The following is a 19276-nucleotide window of genomic DNA, read 5'->3' on the forward strand; positions in this document are numbered from 1 at the left end:
GTAACATAAAAGTCTCTGAAAACACAAAATAAAAAAGGAAAAATATTATTGTACAAAAATATATTACATTGATTTTACTGAAAATAAAAAAAAGTTATATTTTAGGTGTTCTATCACTTTTGACTTCAAACAACACAAGTGTGATTCCCAAACAATTCCAGAGGGTTAAAATGGGTGATTCCCCAGAGGTAGCTAGAGCAACTTCTCCATTTAAGGATATGACGAAAGATTTCCCACCAAAACCATCCCAACAGGTCTGAAATACACACAAAAAAAATAACACAATAATAGGCTTGCCATAGTGAATCAGAACACATTTTGGAAGGAGTATTGATGATGTTTTGACTCATTATTGAAATTTTGTTTATTTTAAACAAAAAAGTTACATAGTGTACCTTTAAGAAACATTTTTCTATTATATCATAAAACAAACTTTTTTTTTATACTTGTGGAATTTTGTTTAATCTTAGCAGCCCGTCCGGTCCAGAAAGGTCTAATGATTTAAAATCACCATGAAATTAAATTTGATCCTTACACTTTCCCGGTCATATTTGGAATGATTCATCAGTGCACATTATTCCAAAGAATATAAAGGTCTTTCTTTGTAATCTTTAATCAAAATGTAATAACCTGCTCCTCTGAAACAGCTTTCCTTTGCAGCTGATGGATGTACTGAAGAAAAACAAGCTGCAAACATAATTTCATGATGACTTAATGAGCATATTAGAATATTTGTGCTATTCAATTTTATAAATGAAGGTATTTCTTAAATGGTAGGCAGCATAAACATTTGACCTTTAAATTCCCATTTCATTGAGAAAATATGACAGTTCATACATTATGTCCATGACATGACACAGTCCATCACATCTTTCAATAAAACATGTAAATCAGGCATATGTTAATAGACTTATTCTTCAAGTGTGACATCATTGCTGATGAATATTTATTTCAAAAATAAGCAGGAAACTCCCCTTGTACCTGCAGCGCTGCTTATTACAGTAATATTTACATATTTAAATACGTGGGAATTATTGCAACACTGGTGATGTCATTGTCTGGGCTTTCCTGCATAACATCAGTGCTCCTCCTCACTTCTATGGCTTCTGAAAGCAGACCGCCATTGCTCCCTCTGCAGGCCAAAGCCGGGAGTTCTGAATCCAGATGAAAACGCGCTGGGCATGTTCCTCAACAGTCCCGATTTAACATCATCGTTTCTCTTTTTCATAAGTGCCAGAGCTGGAGTCAGAGGCAGATTGTCACAGTTCTGAAAGACAATAGAAATGGTAATTTCTTAGAAGTTTAAAAATTTTAACTTAAAGTTTTTAAAAAAAAAATATTTTTATCTATTTTTTTTAACATTACTTCTAGAAAATGAAGATCAAATAATATGCATCACGTGTGCACACTTTTGTAATGTATGAATGAATGAATTAATTAATTGTTATATTTTGTGCTGCCAATTAGCCTAGCTTATTTTGTTGTAGGCTAAATAAAAAAGCCTCACAGTGTCACTGCTAAATACCTGTACAAGTATCACTGACACGCCACCAACTTGTAAACTCTAGGCTTAAAGAAAATCCCCAGCTTCCCACTCGTATTTACAACATGTGTTGGCGTTCATGTGCGTTCAACTCGTAAATACGATCTTTCCAACACTTGAATGCATGAACTCTTCAGTAAAATGTGGGTGGGGCTATTTTCTAGGACAATGAACTTCTGATTATGCATTGACAATACAAACATATAGGTTTATTTGCACAGACAGGCTAACTGTTCAAAAGTTTGGGGTCTGTAAAATTTTTTTTAACATTTTTGAAAGTTTTATGCTCACAAAGGCTGCATTTATTTGATGAAAAATACAGTAAAAACTGTAGTATTGTGAAATATTATTACAATTTAAAATAACTGTTTTCTACTTGAATATAGGCTACTTTAAAAAATTAATTTATTCCTGTGATCAAAGCTGAATTTTCAGCATTATTACTCCAGTCTTCAGTGTCACATGATCCTTCAGAAATCATTCTAATATGATGATTTGCTGTTCAAGAAACATTTCTGATTATGTTGAAATCAGCTGTACCACTTCATAATTTTGTGAAAACTTTGATACATTTTCTTCAGGATTCTTTGATGAATAGAAAGTTCAACAGAACAGTATTTTTTTTTTTTTTTGTAACAATTTAAAAATACCTTGATGAACACAAGTATTCACTTCTTAAAAAAAAAAAAAAAAAAAGTCTTTGAATGGTAGTGTACCTTTGAGACAGTGTGATTTTAAATCTTGGCTTAAAGGTCCAGTGTGTAAAATTTAGGATCTATTGACAGAAATGCAATATAATATACATAACTATGTTTTTAGTGGTGTATGAAGAACTTACATAATGAACCGTTATGTTTTTATTACCTTAGAATGAGCCATTAATATCTACATACACCGCGGGTCCGATTCCATCAAATTCGCCACTTTGCGCTGCCATGTTTCTACAGTGGCCCTAAATGGACAAACTGCTCCACAGAGCACATTTGCTTGACTGGCTACTCTCTGCTGTCTCAGACGACAACATCTTTGTCCTGTGTCGGCCACCGTAGCTTCTCTATGTGCTTTGAAATGGAGGGGTGAGCGGTGGACTGAGCCGTTGGTTGCATTTCGCAACCTCACCGCTGGATGGCGCTAAAATTTACACATTGCACCTTTAAATGTAGAGTACATTTCTTCTAGGCTTCTGTTGTACATTGATTTACTGTAAACACGTGTATTTCTACACACTGAGGATGGAATGAGTAATGTCATAACTGATAACATACACAAATGTGGTTCATAGAAATTCAAAATAATCATGTTCCATTATTATTGAATTAGACTTGAAATATCAGTGGAAACCTGAGCGTTATTAGTTATGGCTATTTAGGGCTAATTGTATGTTTTTTTCCAACAGCTGCCACATAAACTGCATATAAATATGAAGTCTCAGTCTGTCTTACGGTGGTTCGAGCAGTTGATGCCGTGTCTGAACGCTGTAGATTGAGCTCCAGTGTGGATTTGCTGATGCCTGGCGCTAGGTTTTCTGCCCTAGTCTGTCCTGAAGAACTGGCACGTGCATTGACCCGTTTAAGAATGTCACTCAAAGTGCTGAAAGTCTTGCTCCGGGAAAGATCTGACGACTTCTATGAAAGAAAACAAAATAGAAATGAGAACAAAAAGAATGAAAAAAGGTCAAAATGGAATAAAGCAAACAACATCCCTTAAAGTGTTAGTTCAACCAAAAATAAAAAAAAAATTATGTCATTTATTACTCACCCTCATGTCGTTCTACACCCGTAAGACCTTCGTTCATCTTCACAACACAAATTAAGATATTTTTGATAAAATCTGATGGCTCAGTGAGGCCTGCATTGCCAGCAATAACACTCCCTTTTTCAGTGACCAGAGAGCTACTAAAAACATATTTAAAACAGTTCATATGACTACAGTGGTTCAACTTTAATATTATAAAGCGTCGAGAATACTTTTTGTGCACCAAAAATGACAAAATAGTGACTTTATTTCACAATATCTAGTGATGGGCGATTTCAAAACACTGCTTCATGAAGCTTCGAAGCTTACGAATCATTTGTTTTGAATCAGTGGTTTGGAGCGCCAAAAATCACGTGATTTCAGTAAATGAGGCTTCGTTACGTGACTTTGGCAGTTTGATACACGCTTCGAACCACTGATTCGAAACAAATGATTCGTTAAGCTTCGAAGCTTCATGAAGCAGTGTTTTGAAATCGCCCATCACAGATATTGTGAAATAAAGTTATTTTGTTATTTTTGGTGCACAAAAAGTATTCTCGACACTTTATAATATTAATGTTGAACCACTGTAGTCACATGAACTGTTTTAAATATGTTTTTAGTAGCATTCTGGTTATTGAAAAAGGGAGTGTTATTACTGGCGATGCAGGCCTCACTGAGCCATTGGATTTTATCAAAAATATCTTAACCTAATTCTGAAGATGAACGAAGGTCATACAGGTGTGGAACGACATGAGGGTGAGTAATTAATGACAGAATTTTCATTTTTGGGTGAACTAACCCTTTAATCAACAATCAATATACTGCCAAAACTGTTCAATTTATTATTTCTGTTTATGAGTTATTTAATGAAAGTGTAATGACCATTGATATATATATACGCCTTTGTTTTGAATAGGTGACCTCTAGTGGCGAAAATCTACATAGTGTTCCTTTAATATTTATACTGTGTGGTAATCGTTTTATAAAAGCAATAAGGTACGAGAGGCCATGCTGTATAATGTGAATACAGTCACTGCTTCGCCTTGTGCCTAACACAAGTAACAATGCCCTTTATCCGTGATTGTATTCGCATTAAAGCACGGCCTGTTGTACCTTATTGCTTTCGTATAGCAGCAGCATATACCTTTAGATGGGATTGTGTGGTTCCTTCTGGGTTTATCTTATCTCCTAAAACTCTGTCCCTCCTCAGGAAAGTATCTCGTCTCATCTCTTCCTCTGATGTCATGTCGTTTCTGTGGATGCGGGATTTGTACACAGGATACCTCTCCTCATTTTCAGGATTCATCAGAGGATACGTGATTCTGTCAGGTATCTGCAGATGCCTTTGGATGAAAGAGATGAGCACAACTCTCTAAGAGGTTTGCTAACATCTATTCAAATAATTGCCTTCTTGTTTGTCTCTTGTCTTTCTTTTGGACCGGTTGTAGTATTTACCTGTTCATCAAGTCATTGCTATGCATTTCTCCTGGAGAGTAATGCCGCCTACAGAAAACAACAGAAAAAGTATGTTAAGTGCAAACACATCTAACAATACATCCATACATATGAGCTCACATGAAAAGCCTTTTGAGAAATGCTGACCTTTGCCTTTGATATTCCGGATGCCTAAAGTCTGACAGAAACATTGAATTGAACCTGAAATGCAGATAGGACAGAGTGAGTTTAAACAGAAACTGCCTTTTAAGGGCAAATATTGTACCTTATTCTGATATACAACAGGCAGCAGCTTCAAGATTGTGCTCTTAAAAGTTATCACAGCTTACAGAATATTATATTGTAACGCTGTATATTAAATATGGAGTCATACATTTTGGGGTTTAGTCGTAATCACATATCAAAAACTGTATATTCAATTCTACTAGCCGTTCATGAAAACACAAAATACATTCAAAATTATGCCATCATCTACTCATTTCATTCAATTACAGCATGTTGTTTTTTGTTTCTTTTTTGTCATATGCTTCTGCACATGAAATTTGGATTGAACACATGGAAGCGTGAATTCTGACTTTTACAATAATAATTTTATATATTTAAAATTTTTGTTACACAAGCGATGTCTCCACTGCATTTTATGTTTTTTGTGGCAATATGTAAAGTAATATCACAAAATATTATAATATTTAGTCAAATTCTGCTTTTAATTACTACACTTTCAAATTATGGTAGTTTCTTGTTTTATTGGTGGTGTTTAATGCATATTGATCTTTTCAAATTATGCTTAAAGTTGTAATTTATAATTGAGATGATCTTTTATATGCACTACCGCTCAAAAGTTTGGGTTTAGAAAGATTTTTGTTTGTTTTTGAAAGACGTCTCTTATGCTCACCAAGGCTGCATTTATTTGATCAAAAATACAGTAAAATACTGTATGGTAAAACTTTACAATAACCGTTAACCGTTTTCTATTTTAAAGGTACACTGTTATTTTTTTTGTTCAAAATTAATACTCTTTAAATAATGAGTCAATACATCATCCAAAACATATTTTTATCTTGATACCCTGATGCTCACTATAGTAAGCCTATTATAAGTGTTTATATTTTAGACCTGACGGGATGCTTTTCGTGGGAAATTGCAAAAATATGTGTGTATCTCATCATATCTGTAAATAGAGAAAAGTTGCTAGTCAGCTTGAGATCCTTTCCGTCTAAACTGGTTATATCTCTTAAGCCTAGTAGTGAATGATTTATGAGAAGTAGGAAAACCACAGTCATCCTCACAGGACTGTCTAGTATTATATCTGAGGTTAAATAACTTTGTATTTTGTACTTACTTGCCCTCCTCTTGATGTCCAGGCAGCAGTCTGCTGTTAAAGTCATTGTAGGAGACCTCCCATCCTCCTGGATGTCTGTCCAGGTGGTTGCGATGATGGAACTGCATCTCCGTAGCATCAGGTGCAGGACTAAGAGGGTTGTCTGGGAATCTCTTGATGACCCCCATTGCCTCCCAGTCCAGAGGGCTGTCCATAGGAGGAGGCGGAGGATTGGAGACGTAGTCAGTGAGTTCAATTTTGTTGCTGTTTATGTGCAGGGGTGGGAGTTTATTATATATTTTGGGTTCAGTTGCTGGTTTTTCAGTTTTCCATGATTCTGGAATTGGGAGTGAGGCAGCGTAGAGGGTCCGAAACTCACGATCGAAAGATTCCACGACTGGGCCGCTCATAAGGGTGACGAGCTGACGATGCAGGTGAGCATCGCTCCAGGTAAGGCTGATCAAGACAATGGGAAAAAAATCAAGAGATAATAAAGGATTTAGAAGATATAACTATCCAAAAAGGGACAAAAGTAGCAACTATAATAAAGTAGTCAATATGACTCGTGCAAAAATTTCCAAGTCTTCTAATAACGTTTGATCGCTTTATATGAAGCACAGAAAGAAAAGACATCGTTATTAAATGAAAATCTCATTCAAATCTCATTCTTGCCCATATTCAAACATTAATGCATATGTCTTGTGACAGACAGCGATGTGCGTTTGAATGCATACGTTTGAATATTTCTTATCTCTTGTCACAAAGAAAAAAACATTTGTTCCACATATAAAGTGATAAAAACAAACAAAAAAAAAAAACATGGTTTCCACAAAAATATTAAACAGCACAACTGTTGTCAACATTAATAATAATAAGAAACGTTTCTTGAGCAGCAAATCAGCATATTAGAATGATTTCTAAGGGGATCATGTGACACTGAAGACTGGAGTAATTAAGCTTTGCGTCACAGGAATAAATTATATTTTAAAATATATTCAAATAGAAAACAGTTCTATAAACTGTAATAATATTTCATAATTTTTAGGGATGCATCAATATGAAAAATTTGACTGATACCAATAACCGATCATTTTTTATATGTGAAAGCCGATAACCAATATATTGGCCAATAAATCTGAATACAAATTTTTATTTAAATTTTGAGAGCCTGATTACAAAGAAAAAAGTTTCACATTATAATGTTCTCATTATAATTTTATGCAGCCTATATGACAGACTTGCGCTGCCCATGTTTCACTTAACTGTATTTTCCTTTTTGAAGTGACTCCAATCATATTTCAAGCAATTCAAAACCATCATGGTGAACAGTGCGCATCTGAAGTGTCTCAGCTGGAGGAAATAATCCATTATTTATCGGCTTTAATATATTTGTCAATTTTTCTTATTGGGCCGATAACGATAACATTAAAAATGAACATATATCGGCCGATACCGTTATGGTGGCAGATATATCGTGCATCCTGAATAATTTTACTGTTTTACTGTATTTCTGATCAAATAAATGCAGCCTTGGTGAGCATAAGACCTCTTTAAAAAAGCATTAAGACCTCTTCAAAAAGCATTAAAAAAATCTTACTGACCCTAAACTTTTGAACAGTAGTGAACTTTAACAACTGTGAAAGAGGCAAATAAAATGTTCCCACAGAATGTTCATTTCAATAATTGTCTGTAATGTAGGGGTGGTGTGGCTTATAGTCTTTAAAGGTATGAGCTGGCAACCCAAAAGTTGGTTCAAATCCCAGAAGGTTCCCACCCTTATTCCCTTGAGCAAGTCGTTCAACTGCAGGTAATGTGTTTTCTCGACTCTATAAAAAAACTGTTTTACGATCTGTGTCATGAAACCGTCCTTTACCTGTAGCTCCCCAACATCACCGTCTCCAGATCCACCAACACAAAGTTGTCCTTCAGTTCTCCAACAACCATCTTTGTGTCATGCGTCAGGAACGTTTTACCTCCAAGAATGCGCACCATGATATTCTGAAAAATGTCATCAAGGAAGAGATTCCCATGAACTACATCGCAAAATCAATTTTTAATCTTCAATGCATAACTCAGCTGTTTTTTCAGTTGGTTTCCGGAAAATTCTAAACTTTCAGCTTTCAACCAAAGGTCAGTTCCAGTTAAGTTTTGGAGATGTGGAGTGATTATTCAACCCATAAACATTCCACAACCACACGCCAATCACCAGCATCGGATGAATGTAGTTGAACCTGTTCACCATGGCTTTGTGAGTTCTTCTCATTCATACTTAAAGAGACAGAAAGAGAAACTCTGTGATGAAGAGTAACATGTGTTAACAGATGCAGAGTTATCCACTAAGGTGTGTCCAAGTCTTTTGTTTAGAGGAACAGCCTAAAGTTCAGTCTGTTAAGGTGTGCATGGATGTTTTGTGGCTTAAAGGTTACAGCTTGCACATCAGAAATAACTGGACCAAGAAAACCAGCACAAACTCATGCTCGAGTCATTGATCGCTATATTAATTTTATCCACTCACCGGATGCTGAAGCTGATGCGAAGAGCAGTTCTCCTCCGCGGATCTTCTGTTGAGAATGATGTACACTGGAACCCCTCGGGATGCAGCATTTTGGAGGTCACCAACCACCGCTTTGTCCGACAATTTATCTGTTACCACGGCGATCAGCTGCCCAACACAAATGCAAGGTTCACGCTTATAGTTTTTTGCATTTAACCAACTAAGGGCTTGTTTTAGCTTTAAGGATCTGGGGCTTCATTTATAAAGATGTGCATATATAATGGTCCTAAATGTGAACACATGACAGTTTACAAAATGTTCCTATGAATGATTTATACAATGTACATATGCAAAAAAAAAGTTGCATTTAGTGCATCTTAAAGTCACAAATGAAATATTGCAGTAATATAAATTATTTATCTGTGCACGTCATTATTTTTTAATTCATGTGCCCTCATAATCTTTAATCACATCTCTTCTCTGATGATGCATTTGCTGGTGTGAGGGCGGGGCAACCATTCACTCATATGAGATCCACCAATAGCAAACCATAACTATCCAAACAATTCCCCATGGACAAAATCAAGTCCCGCCCTACATTTTTTTTCTTGTTCGAAAAGCCGTTTAATTCAGATATACTTCACAATAGGGAAGAAAAGACTTTCTCAACTTTTTTCTACTGAACAACTACAAATATCTCTTTATGGTTCAGAAGTACGGCACTCATCATAAATGGGCTAGGAAATCCAAGGAAATCGGAAAACTTATGAGCGCATGGCCCGGTTTCTGTTAATATTATTATTATTTTCAGGAAATCATTAATATATAAATTAATTCATTTCAGTGATGCAATTATTAAAAAACAGTTAAAAGGTTGCAGTAAATTATATTAATGAATATTGTGATGTGTTTTCATAAACACATCACAATATGCATGAAATAATTTAATTACTGGTATACGAGGCCAAAAAGTTTCAGTTTGGGAATGCACAAGAACATTTTCACATCAGTTTCTGCCTTTATAGGCTAAATGCCGATTTGTTCCTCACTTTTGATGTACTGTAGGATAAAATCCAACTGTATAATTGCATTTTATAAATGAGGCCCCTGGTCTCACCTACACCTTTTTTTTTTTAAGATTTACGCAATTTAAATAATAGTAAAATTTTATCAAATTGAGTTGAATAATCCTTACGCAATTACAAAGGCCCGTTCACACCAAGAACGATAACTATAAAGATAATGATAAAGACATAGTTCTAAAAATCATTCTAAAAAGTATTAAAAGAATAGCACAGTCCACACCACAGCTATAACGATATAGAGAAACAATATAGTTGGGATCACTTTTAGAACATTTTTTTTTTCCAGCTGTTGAACGATAAAACACTGACAGCCAATCAGAATCCATTTGAATTTAAGGGCTCGCACATTTAAAATGGCAGACGACATTACGGAGAAGTTAATCACTGAGGTCCAGAAAAAGCCACCATCCTCTTTTCAAGGAGGATACTTTAAAGAAAATGGATATATATGGAAAACAATCGACCATACCCTCGAAATAAATGGTGAGAAGTACTAACGATGAGATCATTATGCCAGGCTAGCAAACAGTATAACACAAAATTACCTCAGGTATCCAGCGCTAGTTTCGACAACATTGTCTTGCTTCCTTTGAAGTTGCTGTGAAAAAGACTAGGCGTTGTTTTTTTTTTTCCTCACTGTATTGACTTCGTCAGCTAAATTCACTGTTAAATTAGATTGATTACACTAGCTATTCACTCGAAACATAGCATGCTGAGGACATCTGCTGGTTAAAAATGAGTAAATGCAACAAGAACAGCAAAAACATGTTGTACACACTTTGAAACCGCAGCCTGTGAGCTTACAATAAACAGACCATTATCGTTTGTTGGTGTGGACGCAAATATAGTTATCATTATAGTTATCATTCTTGGTGTGAATGTGCCTTATTTGATGAAATTTTACTATTAATTAAACTGTGTAAATCTTTAAAAAGTCTTAACATTTTTTTGAATGTACGGTCTCCTTTAGAGCTGCTTTATAGCTGAATCGACATTGTTTCATAATTGATGAATTTTGCAACATCGACACTGTTATTGAACTGAACTGAATCAACATTGAACTGACACAAGCTAAATTACGAAACTATTGTCTTCTGCTTGTAGAGCTGCTTGTAGCTGAATTAAACCCATTTCATAATCGCTAAACTTTACACAGTTATTGAACTGAACTGAATCAACACTGAGCTGAATAATGACACTGATGTCTTTTTAGAACTGCTTTACAGCAGAATTTGAATTTGTCTCATATTTAATTAAGTTTGCATCTGTAAAGCTGACTTACCCTAGTGGCCCCTTGTAAGAGTCTCCTGAGGACTACCCGTATGGAGGGCTCCTGTTCTGTAGGAGGATTGGTGTACACATGAACCTGACCCGTGTCCATCCAGTTGTACCTTTCTGGCCATCCTAGTTCCAAGCATGGTGCCGGAATGTCAGACTCTGTGGGAAAATAATGTCCGGAGAAGTCGTCTCCGTCAGAACCGACCTCCACCTCACCATTTCCATCCTCCAGTACCGCATCGCTTTGATGATAGTCCTCGACCCAGCTGGAGATCTGGTTCACCTCGCCAGTGGACAAGAACGATCTGATTTTTTCCCCATGGAGTTTGGTGTAGAAAGCCTCAGGTCCAGAGCTTACCAGGCTTTCCACACAATAGCGCTCTTCCTCGCAGTGCAAGAAGTCCGGACTGGATTCCGTCAATGGAGTGAAGATGACATTCTCATTGAGGCTCTGCTCTTGAGAGTTTGACATGATTGGAACTCAATGATGGATGGAGATCTTCTACAAAAAAATGACTGTGGAAAATTGCATGTTGATGTGTAGACAATAACTGGCAGCTGCTCTAATTTACTTGGAAGAGGATGTTGGTGAATTATTCAAATAGTTGAGGTTCTTCCTCATGTGTTGAGGATATTTAACTCTTTTTAGCCACCAAGTCAAGAGAAAAGCAGGATACTCCATGGAGGAATTGTCGCCATAGTTCCTGGAAGCTTTGCAGAACTTGAAGACTGTCCCAGAATACAGTCTTAAGGGAAAATAGCAACATCATAGTTTAAGAACATTCCCAGCCTTTTCCAGACCTCTTTAATTTGATTAAGTGCACTTAATTGTATTGAATGTGCACTTGTAGTGTTCTTCAAATCTTAAATGCATATTTAAAATAAATAAAAGTCCACTTACTTAAAGAGAGCTTTTAAAAAGTTCACTTTGTCAATTTAAAAGTTTTATTTTAAGGTGAAATTTCAATCATGTTTCAAAACCTTTGTCGTGTTTTAAAGAAGTGCACTCATTTTGATGTGTTGACTAACATACTTAAGCACTTGTAAAGTACATGGTTATAATTTTAGCTGTAGTGTGTTATTCGATAGTCAGTATATTGTAATTGTAATTGCAACATCATCACTACAAATGTGTAATTAAATACATGACAGTAGTTTCAATAGAAATGTCCTTAGAGTAAATTTTAGTTTACCATAAGTGCTTGACATTACATTCGGCAGTACACTTTAAGCATACTTCAAAAGACAATAAAAGTAATTATGAAATTACATATAAAGATGTACTTAAAAGGGTCAAAAAGCACTCTGAAGTTCAGCTGATTGATTTTAATATAAATTTAAACTATTACAACATTTTCTTTTAAGTACAATTAACATGCAATTAAGTGTCAGAAATATTACACACTTAAAAAATAAGCCTTTCTTTATAAGGTATGCTAATGTGTACTTCTTTTACACAAGGGCATGTTAAAATCTATGCATTTCTATTTATCTATTTTATGTTAATACTTAACAAGAACAGATTATGTACTAAAAGTCAAAACTCACCCGTCAGCGCCTGTCTCACTCACACACCCTCAGTCCATTGCCTCTTTCCATCAAGTTCTGACATATCTCTGCTATCTCCTCCCATTCTAAATGGCCTCACTCTGTCTGGTGTTAAATTACTCCCCGTCACCAGCCAATGTGAGCAACAAGTCATCGCTGTGATCTGCCCATTTTTAGCTTTCGTGCAAATCCATGTCTTGAGTCAGCAAATCATCAACCATCCCCAAAAACATGTTCTGAAACACTCTGGTCTCCCTTCAGCCCTCATCCTCTCTCATAAGGTTAGATTTCTGTCTTTCTTGTGTCTTTAGTAAACACATAAAGTGCCTCTCTGTTGCAGGCTCTCTATTGTGACTGGTTATACCAGCCGAGCCAGTCCTCTCTAGGGAGCAGAGATTGAGACCTTCCTTCCCTCCCAGCTACAGTCAAAAGGGGGTGAGGCTGGAACTCAACACCTGCCTAGTGGTCTCTTTTCATGTCATACACTTCAAGCATCTGCATACTTGATGCTTAGACACGTGTGGAGAAGTTACATGTGTTTGGGAGTGTTTTAATCCCCTGAAGATAGTATGGTGAGCTCACCTTTGTTCACCTTTTGGTTCTGCATGAACAAGTAACTGGAATTCCATGCAACTCATTAATGCACACATTCCTCTTTAATCACCTCTTCTATCATGTCTAATGCTAACGTTTATTTTGTCCCAGAATCAACAGTGCTTTTAAAAGCAGATAATGTGTGGTACGGTGGTATGTTGTTGTAAGTCATGTACACAACAACCAAACACAATGATATACTTTTTTTTTTAGAGCAGTTCAGATTGAATATTTGAGTATTTAAAATAGCAGTGCAGACTGTTAATAATTACTGATTCAAACTCATTACTATGTAAACCACTGTAAACAGCAATAAGACTTACAAGTTCCTAGAGGACAAGTTTCTGTTGATCCTACTTGAACTGCAGCATTTTTGTAGTACTGTTCTTCTTTTTTGTTTATTCATAGTTGATGTTTAATCTAACCTAAATCATAACTACTGTGGTGTTTTTTTTGTTTGTTTTTTTTAAATATTTTATTTATAGGGTTTGCATACATAAAACATATAATAATACAAAGACACATATTCAATACTAGGGAAAAGGATGGTTTTGAGGTTTCCAGTTCTGACATTTTCACTTTGGGAGACCAACTAAACTTTTTCTGTTTTACACTCCAGTTTTCTTAAAGCATGATTTTAAAAAGCATTTGGTATTGAAATCCCACTATCAGCATCAAACTTAAAGCAGCAGTTTCCCCACTGTGGGAAATTCAGCATTTTTTTTATGCAACTACCCAAAAGCTGCAAAGCAGGTGTTGGGAGTTTGATCCTACGAACTAGTAGGATAATAATAAATTACAAATAGCAATAACCCATATATCATAAATTGGCTCACCTAAGAAGAGCCATAAGCATATATAATCTCATAGAAGACTACACTACTAAAGTACATGTGTGGTGTTAAAGGGATAGTTCACCCAAAAATGAAAATTATCCCATGATTTACTCACCATCAAGCCATCCTGGATGTATATGACTATCTTCTTTCAGACGAACACAATCAGAGATGTATTTAAAAATATCTTTGCTTCTCCAAGCTTTATAATAGTTACGAATGGGGGGCGAGATTTTGAAGCAAAAAATATAATCCATATGCCTCCAGGGGGTTAATAAAGGCCTTCTGAAGCGAAGCGATGCGTTTTTGTAAGAGAAATACCCATATTTAAAACTTTATTAACTATAATAACTAGCTTCCGGCAGCCGGCTGTACGCATCGATTTGCAGTGGAAGAGTGACCTCTGACCTGACGCATGACGTAATGACGAACGCGGAAGCAAAACAAAACACCGGTTACGAATTAGAAGTCTAAAATGAGAATTTTTAAAGAGAAATGTCAGAGGATTTTGATATAAGAGAAGAGTTGAGCTTGAGTTTGTTGCCCAGTCCTATTTGTTTAAACCGCGAGAGGCGTCTAAGCTTACGCTACTCCTACATCCTGCGTCATACGTCACGTCAGGTGTTTCTTATTTGGCGCAAGTCGACTTGCACAGTATGCGTACGGTCGTCCGCCGGAAGCTAGTTATTTGAATTTATAAAGTTGTAAATATGGATATTTTTCTTACAAAAATGCATAGCTTCGCTTCAAAAGGCCTTTATGGAGCTGTATGGATTATTTTTTATAATGGATGGCTGAATTTTTTTGGGCTTCAAAAAAATTCACTACCATTATAAAGCTTGGAAGAGCAAGGATATTTTTAAATATATCTCCGATTGTGTTTATCTGAAAGAAGATAGTCATATACACCTAGGATGGCTTGAGGGTGAGTAAATCATGGGATAAATTAAATTTTTGGGTGAACTATCCCTTTAAGCAGAAAATCAGGCCCGTTTGCGCAGATGCACATAAAGTGCGCCACTAATAAGTAAAAGGGGCACACAGACCCAGGCTAGAATGTAACAGTAGCCGAAACGACCCATTTTCAGTTCCCGAACATCTTGAAGAATCTCGCTCCTTTGAAAGGTGTAGATAAGAACAGCTGCAAATGCTGCAAAACCTGTGAGTGTGGAGAGGGTGAATGGAGTGAGAAGAGAAAGTGGCCACAAGGGGGCACCGCATATGGTACTATATAGGGAATGATATTGTGACATCAACGTACTACCTAAATAAATACAAAATTATAGTTTATATAGCCTAATTAGTATATAAGTATTTGATGAAAACACTTACCTGCAAAAAACTGACACAGGCCAGTGAAGTAGAAAAGTCCTCCTTTGGACATGGTGAAGAGCTGTCCGAGGAACACCATGAAGGAGATGGAAGAAAGCACCACAGATAATATCATGAGGGCCTGGACTGACTGCAGCCATTCTGAGAGAGAAAAAACAGACAAAATTGCTATTTATTTAAAAAGATTATTAGTCAACCTCAGTGTAGACATAGTGTGCAGTCAAAGAAACAACAAAAACATAATTCTAAATGTTTTTCTGATGCAACGTTATAGTTATGCTGTCAATTAGTAAGTCATGAAATTACGTAACTGGTACATTGTGTTAGCTGGGAAGGATTTGCATGCATGCATGTTAATTCTATTTATCAGTATCAGTGTCCATGTGTTTTATTAACAGTTCATGCAAGTATTTTATATTTATCATAGTAACTAGTTTCCCACCGTTCTCGCTGACAGATGCACATAACCAGGTTTCTGTGTCATTGTCATACATGCACTTATACCAGAGATCCGTGTTCTCTATGTCTCCCCAAGACCACCAGGACTAGAAAAAGAATAAATAAATAATAAAATACATAAAAATTAATAATAATACATTTTATTTGTATAACAACAAACAAACAAACATGCTAATTTAGATGTAACAATGTGAAGATGCTTTTACAAAATAAAAGTGAATTTCTCAAATTTCAGTTAGTAAAATGTTTCACATTTTTGGGGAAATAAACTTCACCTGATCTCCAGTGATTTACATTACAATATATAACAGACTTCAGACTACAATTTTGAACATATTTTGATAGACAAACATGACCTCTGAACTGTGTATTCACTCATACAGTAGGGCAGATGTGTTTCTTTATTGCAGAAGCTACTGATGTTTGTGCCAGTGAATTCTGACTAACCTTCTCCATGGTGGCAATGAAAAGCATGGCCAGGGTGACCAAATGCAGAATGGTCACAAACATCAACAGGAAAGCCATTTTGGTAGATTCTGTCGGTAGAATAAAATAAAAAAAAATTCAGTTTGAGAGCTTCCATCTCAGTCTCATTTACTCACAAAGGAAAATGAGGAATCATTTGGGATTTTATCAGTGTGTCTATAAAGCCTCTGATGTGGCCGACATTCGGAGCGCTGTGTAAACATACGGTCTGTGTCTGATCTCCAGCCTTGAATGAGATGAAATCAACTGAAAGATACATTTTCTTCTGTTCTGATGTTAATATTATGGAAGCTTGTTTCCACCATGAAATAAAAAGTAATGAAAAAGGTAACTGCAACTTTTTATTTCACAATTTTTTCTCAGAATTGCGACTTTATAACTCGCAATTCTGACTTTATATCTTACAATTCTGACTTTATATCATGCAATTTTGACTTTATAACACAATTCTCTCTTTATCTCACAATTCTGACTTTATAACTCGCAATTCTGACTTTATATCACAATTCTGAGATGTAAAGTCAGAATTGTGAGATGCAATCTTGCATTTGCAAGAAAAAAGCCAGAATTGTAATAAAAAAAATTGCAATTACCTTTTTCATTTTTTTATTTAGTGGCAGAAACAAGCTTCCATAGAATATGCATCCCATACAGTACAAAAGTTTATTGTTTTTGAAAGATGTAATTGAAAAAATGTAATTTATTCCTGTGAACAAAGCTGAATTTTCAGCATCATTACTCCAGTCTTCAGTGTCACATGATCCTTCAGAAATCATTCTATTATGCTGATTTGCTGCTCAAGAAACATTTCAGATTATTATCAATGTTGAAAACAGTTGTGCTGCTTCATATTTTTGTGGAACTGAGATACATTTGGTTTTCAGGATTCAAAATAACAGAATTGTTTTTAAAGTTTTTTTAGTGTCACTTTTGATCCATTTGATGCATCCATGCTGAATAAAAATATTTAAAAAACAAATCTTACTGACATGTACTGTATGATGCCAAATAGAGGCTCTCTGGAAATGTTCTTGGCTCTTGGAGAGGCTGAATAAGGTTTATTTGATCAAAATTATGCCATTTGCTGACAGCATCTTTCCGGGGAAAAAATGTAGGACTTAAGTGTGAAATTTAATTCAAGCGCTGTAATAATACTTCACTGGCATCATACCTATAAATGAATTTTCACCTCACTGCTAGACACTTTTGCATCCTCATGTTTGCAAAACATGGCTATACCTAAAAACGTTCCATGACTTTTCCATCCATAAGATGAACGGAGACTTCAACAAAACTTCCATTCATAACTAAGGAGTGTGTGACGTATCAGGATGGGGAAAGAAGACTGGGAACAACACACACAGATCCCAAGATTCCACACTCTCTATGTCAGTACTGTGTGGTGAAAATAACACTGCATGTAAGATCTCTTTCCAAAACGGAGACCAAGAGGCCCTTTGTGGTGGCCGTAAGATTACGTATTTAGTCAACATTCTCTAACTCATGGTTTTCATTAAATCGGCCCCCACCTCTCCATGTTTACATGCAGGAGCTGCTCGTTATGTGTTCCTGGCACCGATTTGGACAGTTCTTTCTCTTTAGTCACTCTGTCTGCCATGCAAGACTTTACTGAGATGCTCTTTAAACTACAGAGGAGCTGTAATTACCAATCGTAAAAACTACATCTTACAGAAACATCTCCGACTGACCAGAACGCACAAATACTGGAGGGTTTTATAAGAATGAGTGCATAATTTTTAAGTCTGTTTGGTTGCATCTTATTTCTACATCTACTATTTTTATGGATTGTTCTATATATGAACAAACAAACACAAGAATGACTCTTTGACTCTTAATAATAAAGTGAGTGGTTCTTTTGCATATGAACTATTTTAAGGGGTTCTTTTGAAATGAAATATTCTTGATGAGCGTATTTTAGTTTATAGTCTCATGCATTAAAGTAAAAGTGAAGACCTTCTGGGTTCTTTATGCAGCAGTACATCCAAAGTTTTCTGAAGAACCATGGCACATTAGGCTCTAAAATTTGTCTGGAACTATTATTTTTAAGAGTGGAAATACTTTCTGCTGTTGAAGAAATAAAAATGCAGCTTACCTTATGTGCTCGTACCAACAGATCTTCTGAAAACTTTCGTCTCAAGAAGTCCTGTGTAGTTTCTCAGCTGGTCTCCTCCCCTCTTCTCTCCTCCACACACTCACTCTCTCAACAGTCTCCTACGTTTGGGAAAAACGGTCCAAGAAGGAATGCGGGCTCGGTTAGAGGAGGAGTTTCCTTCACAGCTCCAGAAAAACTCTGGGTTAGTTTCTGCAAACTAAAAATGAGCTTGAGTTTGTGTCCGCCCAAACCCAGAGAGAGTCTATTACATAATTACTCAACAACCAATGCAGTGATGTTCTGATATGGTAGATTTAGCAATAAAAAAGTGCATTTTTGAATTAAATGCATATAGGCCTATATGTTTTCAAAGGTTTTACACTTCTTTGATGATTAATGATTATATTCACGCCTTGTTCAATTCATTGATGGTCACGTGCTGTTTACAAAGCAATTAAAAACTCATGGAGCAATCTGGACAATTATTTCCTGTTGGAGGACACACAGACCACCCAGAGAAACATCAGTTCACACCCATAAATACCCTGTGAAGTGTTTCATGCTATTTTTATCTAGTTCTGTACATTCAAGAGGTTATACGAGTCATTCCACGAAACCGGTACGATTTGGACTTACACATTTTTTGATTTTTTACCAAAATGTATTACTTTTCTGAACACCCCACAACATTAATGACATATTTAACTTCCAGAAAAACATATTTTCCCATCTCAGGCATCAAATCCCTATTATTATTGGTCATTATTTTAAGTTACGGACACTATGGGAGCTCTCTAAATATTATTATAAAATGTATTTGTGATAAAATCAACATTTTCCTATTAATCATATAACCCTCACACTAATTCAGTAATTGCAAATATAAAAAGTTACATAAAATCTCACACTTTTGCTATACTAAAGCCTGAAATGGGCACTTTTTGTGACAGCAACCTCATCATTTTTGATCAAAGGCTTAACTTCAGAATTTTAAC

At 35.8% G+C, this 19276-nt stretch overlaps 2 protein-coding genes across 3 annotated transcripts; both read right to left on the minus strand.

Annotated features, from left to right (window-relative positions):
• Window positions 1-339: 339 nt before the first annotated feature.
• Window positions 340-12604, minus strand: fam83e (family with sequence similarity 83 member E). Of its 2 annotated transcripts, XM_051912284.1 has the most exons (10): window positions 12462-12604; window positions 10918-11659; window positions 8572-8718; window positions 7930-8054; window positions 6078-6512; window positions 4883-4936; window positions 4736-4783; window positions 4425-4623; window positions 2986-3168; window positions 340-1267 (listed from the first exon to the last, which is right to left on the minus strand). In XM_051912284.1, the coding sequence occupies exons 2-10, from the start codon at window positions 11383-11385 to the stop codon at window positions 1079-1081; spliced, it is 1848 nt and encodes a 615-aa protein (XP_051768244.1). In that variant the 5' UTR covers window positions 11386-11659; window positions 12462-12604; the 3' UTR covers window positions 340-1078. The 2 variants fall into 2 exon arrangements, with proteins under 2 accessions (XP_051768244.1, XP_051768245.1); XM_051912285.1 differs by lacking the exon at window positions 12462-12604 and having other exon boundaries at window positions 2986-3165; window positions 10918-12088.
• emp3a (epithelial membrane protein 3a) lies at window positions 12225-18445 on the minus strand. Its single transcript, XM_051912294.1, has 5 exons — window positions 18282-18445; window positions 16130-16218; window positions 15666-15768; window positions 15224-15364; window positions 12225-15050 (listed from the first exon to the last, which is right to left on the minus strand). The coding sequence occupies exons 2-5, from the start codon at window positions 16205-16207 to the stop codon at window positions 14875-14877; spliced, it is 498 nt and encodes a 165-aa protein (XP_051768254.1). The 5' UTR covers window positions 16208-16218; window positions 18282-18445; the 3' UTR covers window positions 12225-14874.
• Between the last annotated feature and the right edge of the window lie 831 nt (window positions 18446-19276).

Source organism: Ctenopharyngodon idella, chromosome 11 (genome assembly GCF_019924925.1).
Source record: "Ctenopharyngodon idella isolate HZGC_01 chromosome 11, HZGC01, whole genome shotgun sequence".
NCBI lineage: Eukaryota > Metazoa > Chordata > Actinopteri > Cypriniformes > Xenocyprididae > Ctenopharyngodon > Ctenopharyngodon idella.

Bases quoted from the DNA above. Each gene is read 5' to 3' on its own strand.
- emp3a (XM_051912294.1), bottom strand. From the start codon at position 16,207: ATGGCTTTCCTGTTGATGTTTGTGACCATTCTGCATTTGGTCACCCTG. The intron at 15,365-15,665 runs GTGGGAAACTAG...TTTCTCTCTCAG, and splicing joins TGCATCTGTCAGCGAGAACG to AATGGCTGCAGTCAGTCCAG. The intron at 15,051-15,223 runs GTAAGTGTTTTC...CCACACTCACAG, and splicing joins CCTGTGTCAGTTTTTTGCAG to GTTTTGCAGCATTTGCAGCT.
- fam83e (XM_051912284.1), bottom strand. From the start codon at position 11,385: ATGTCAAACTCTCAAGAGCAGAGCCTCAATGAGAATGTCATCTTCACT. The intron at 4,784-4,882 runs GTCAGCATTTCT...TGTTTTCTGTAG, and splicing joins CCGGAATATCAAAGGCAAAG to GCGGCATTACTCTCCAGGAG. The intron at 3,169-4,424 runs GTATATGCTGCT...TTTCTTTCATAG, and splicing joins CCACACAATCCCATCTAAAG to AAGTCGTCAGATCTTTCCCG.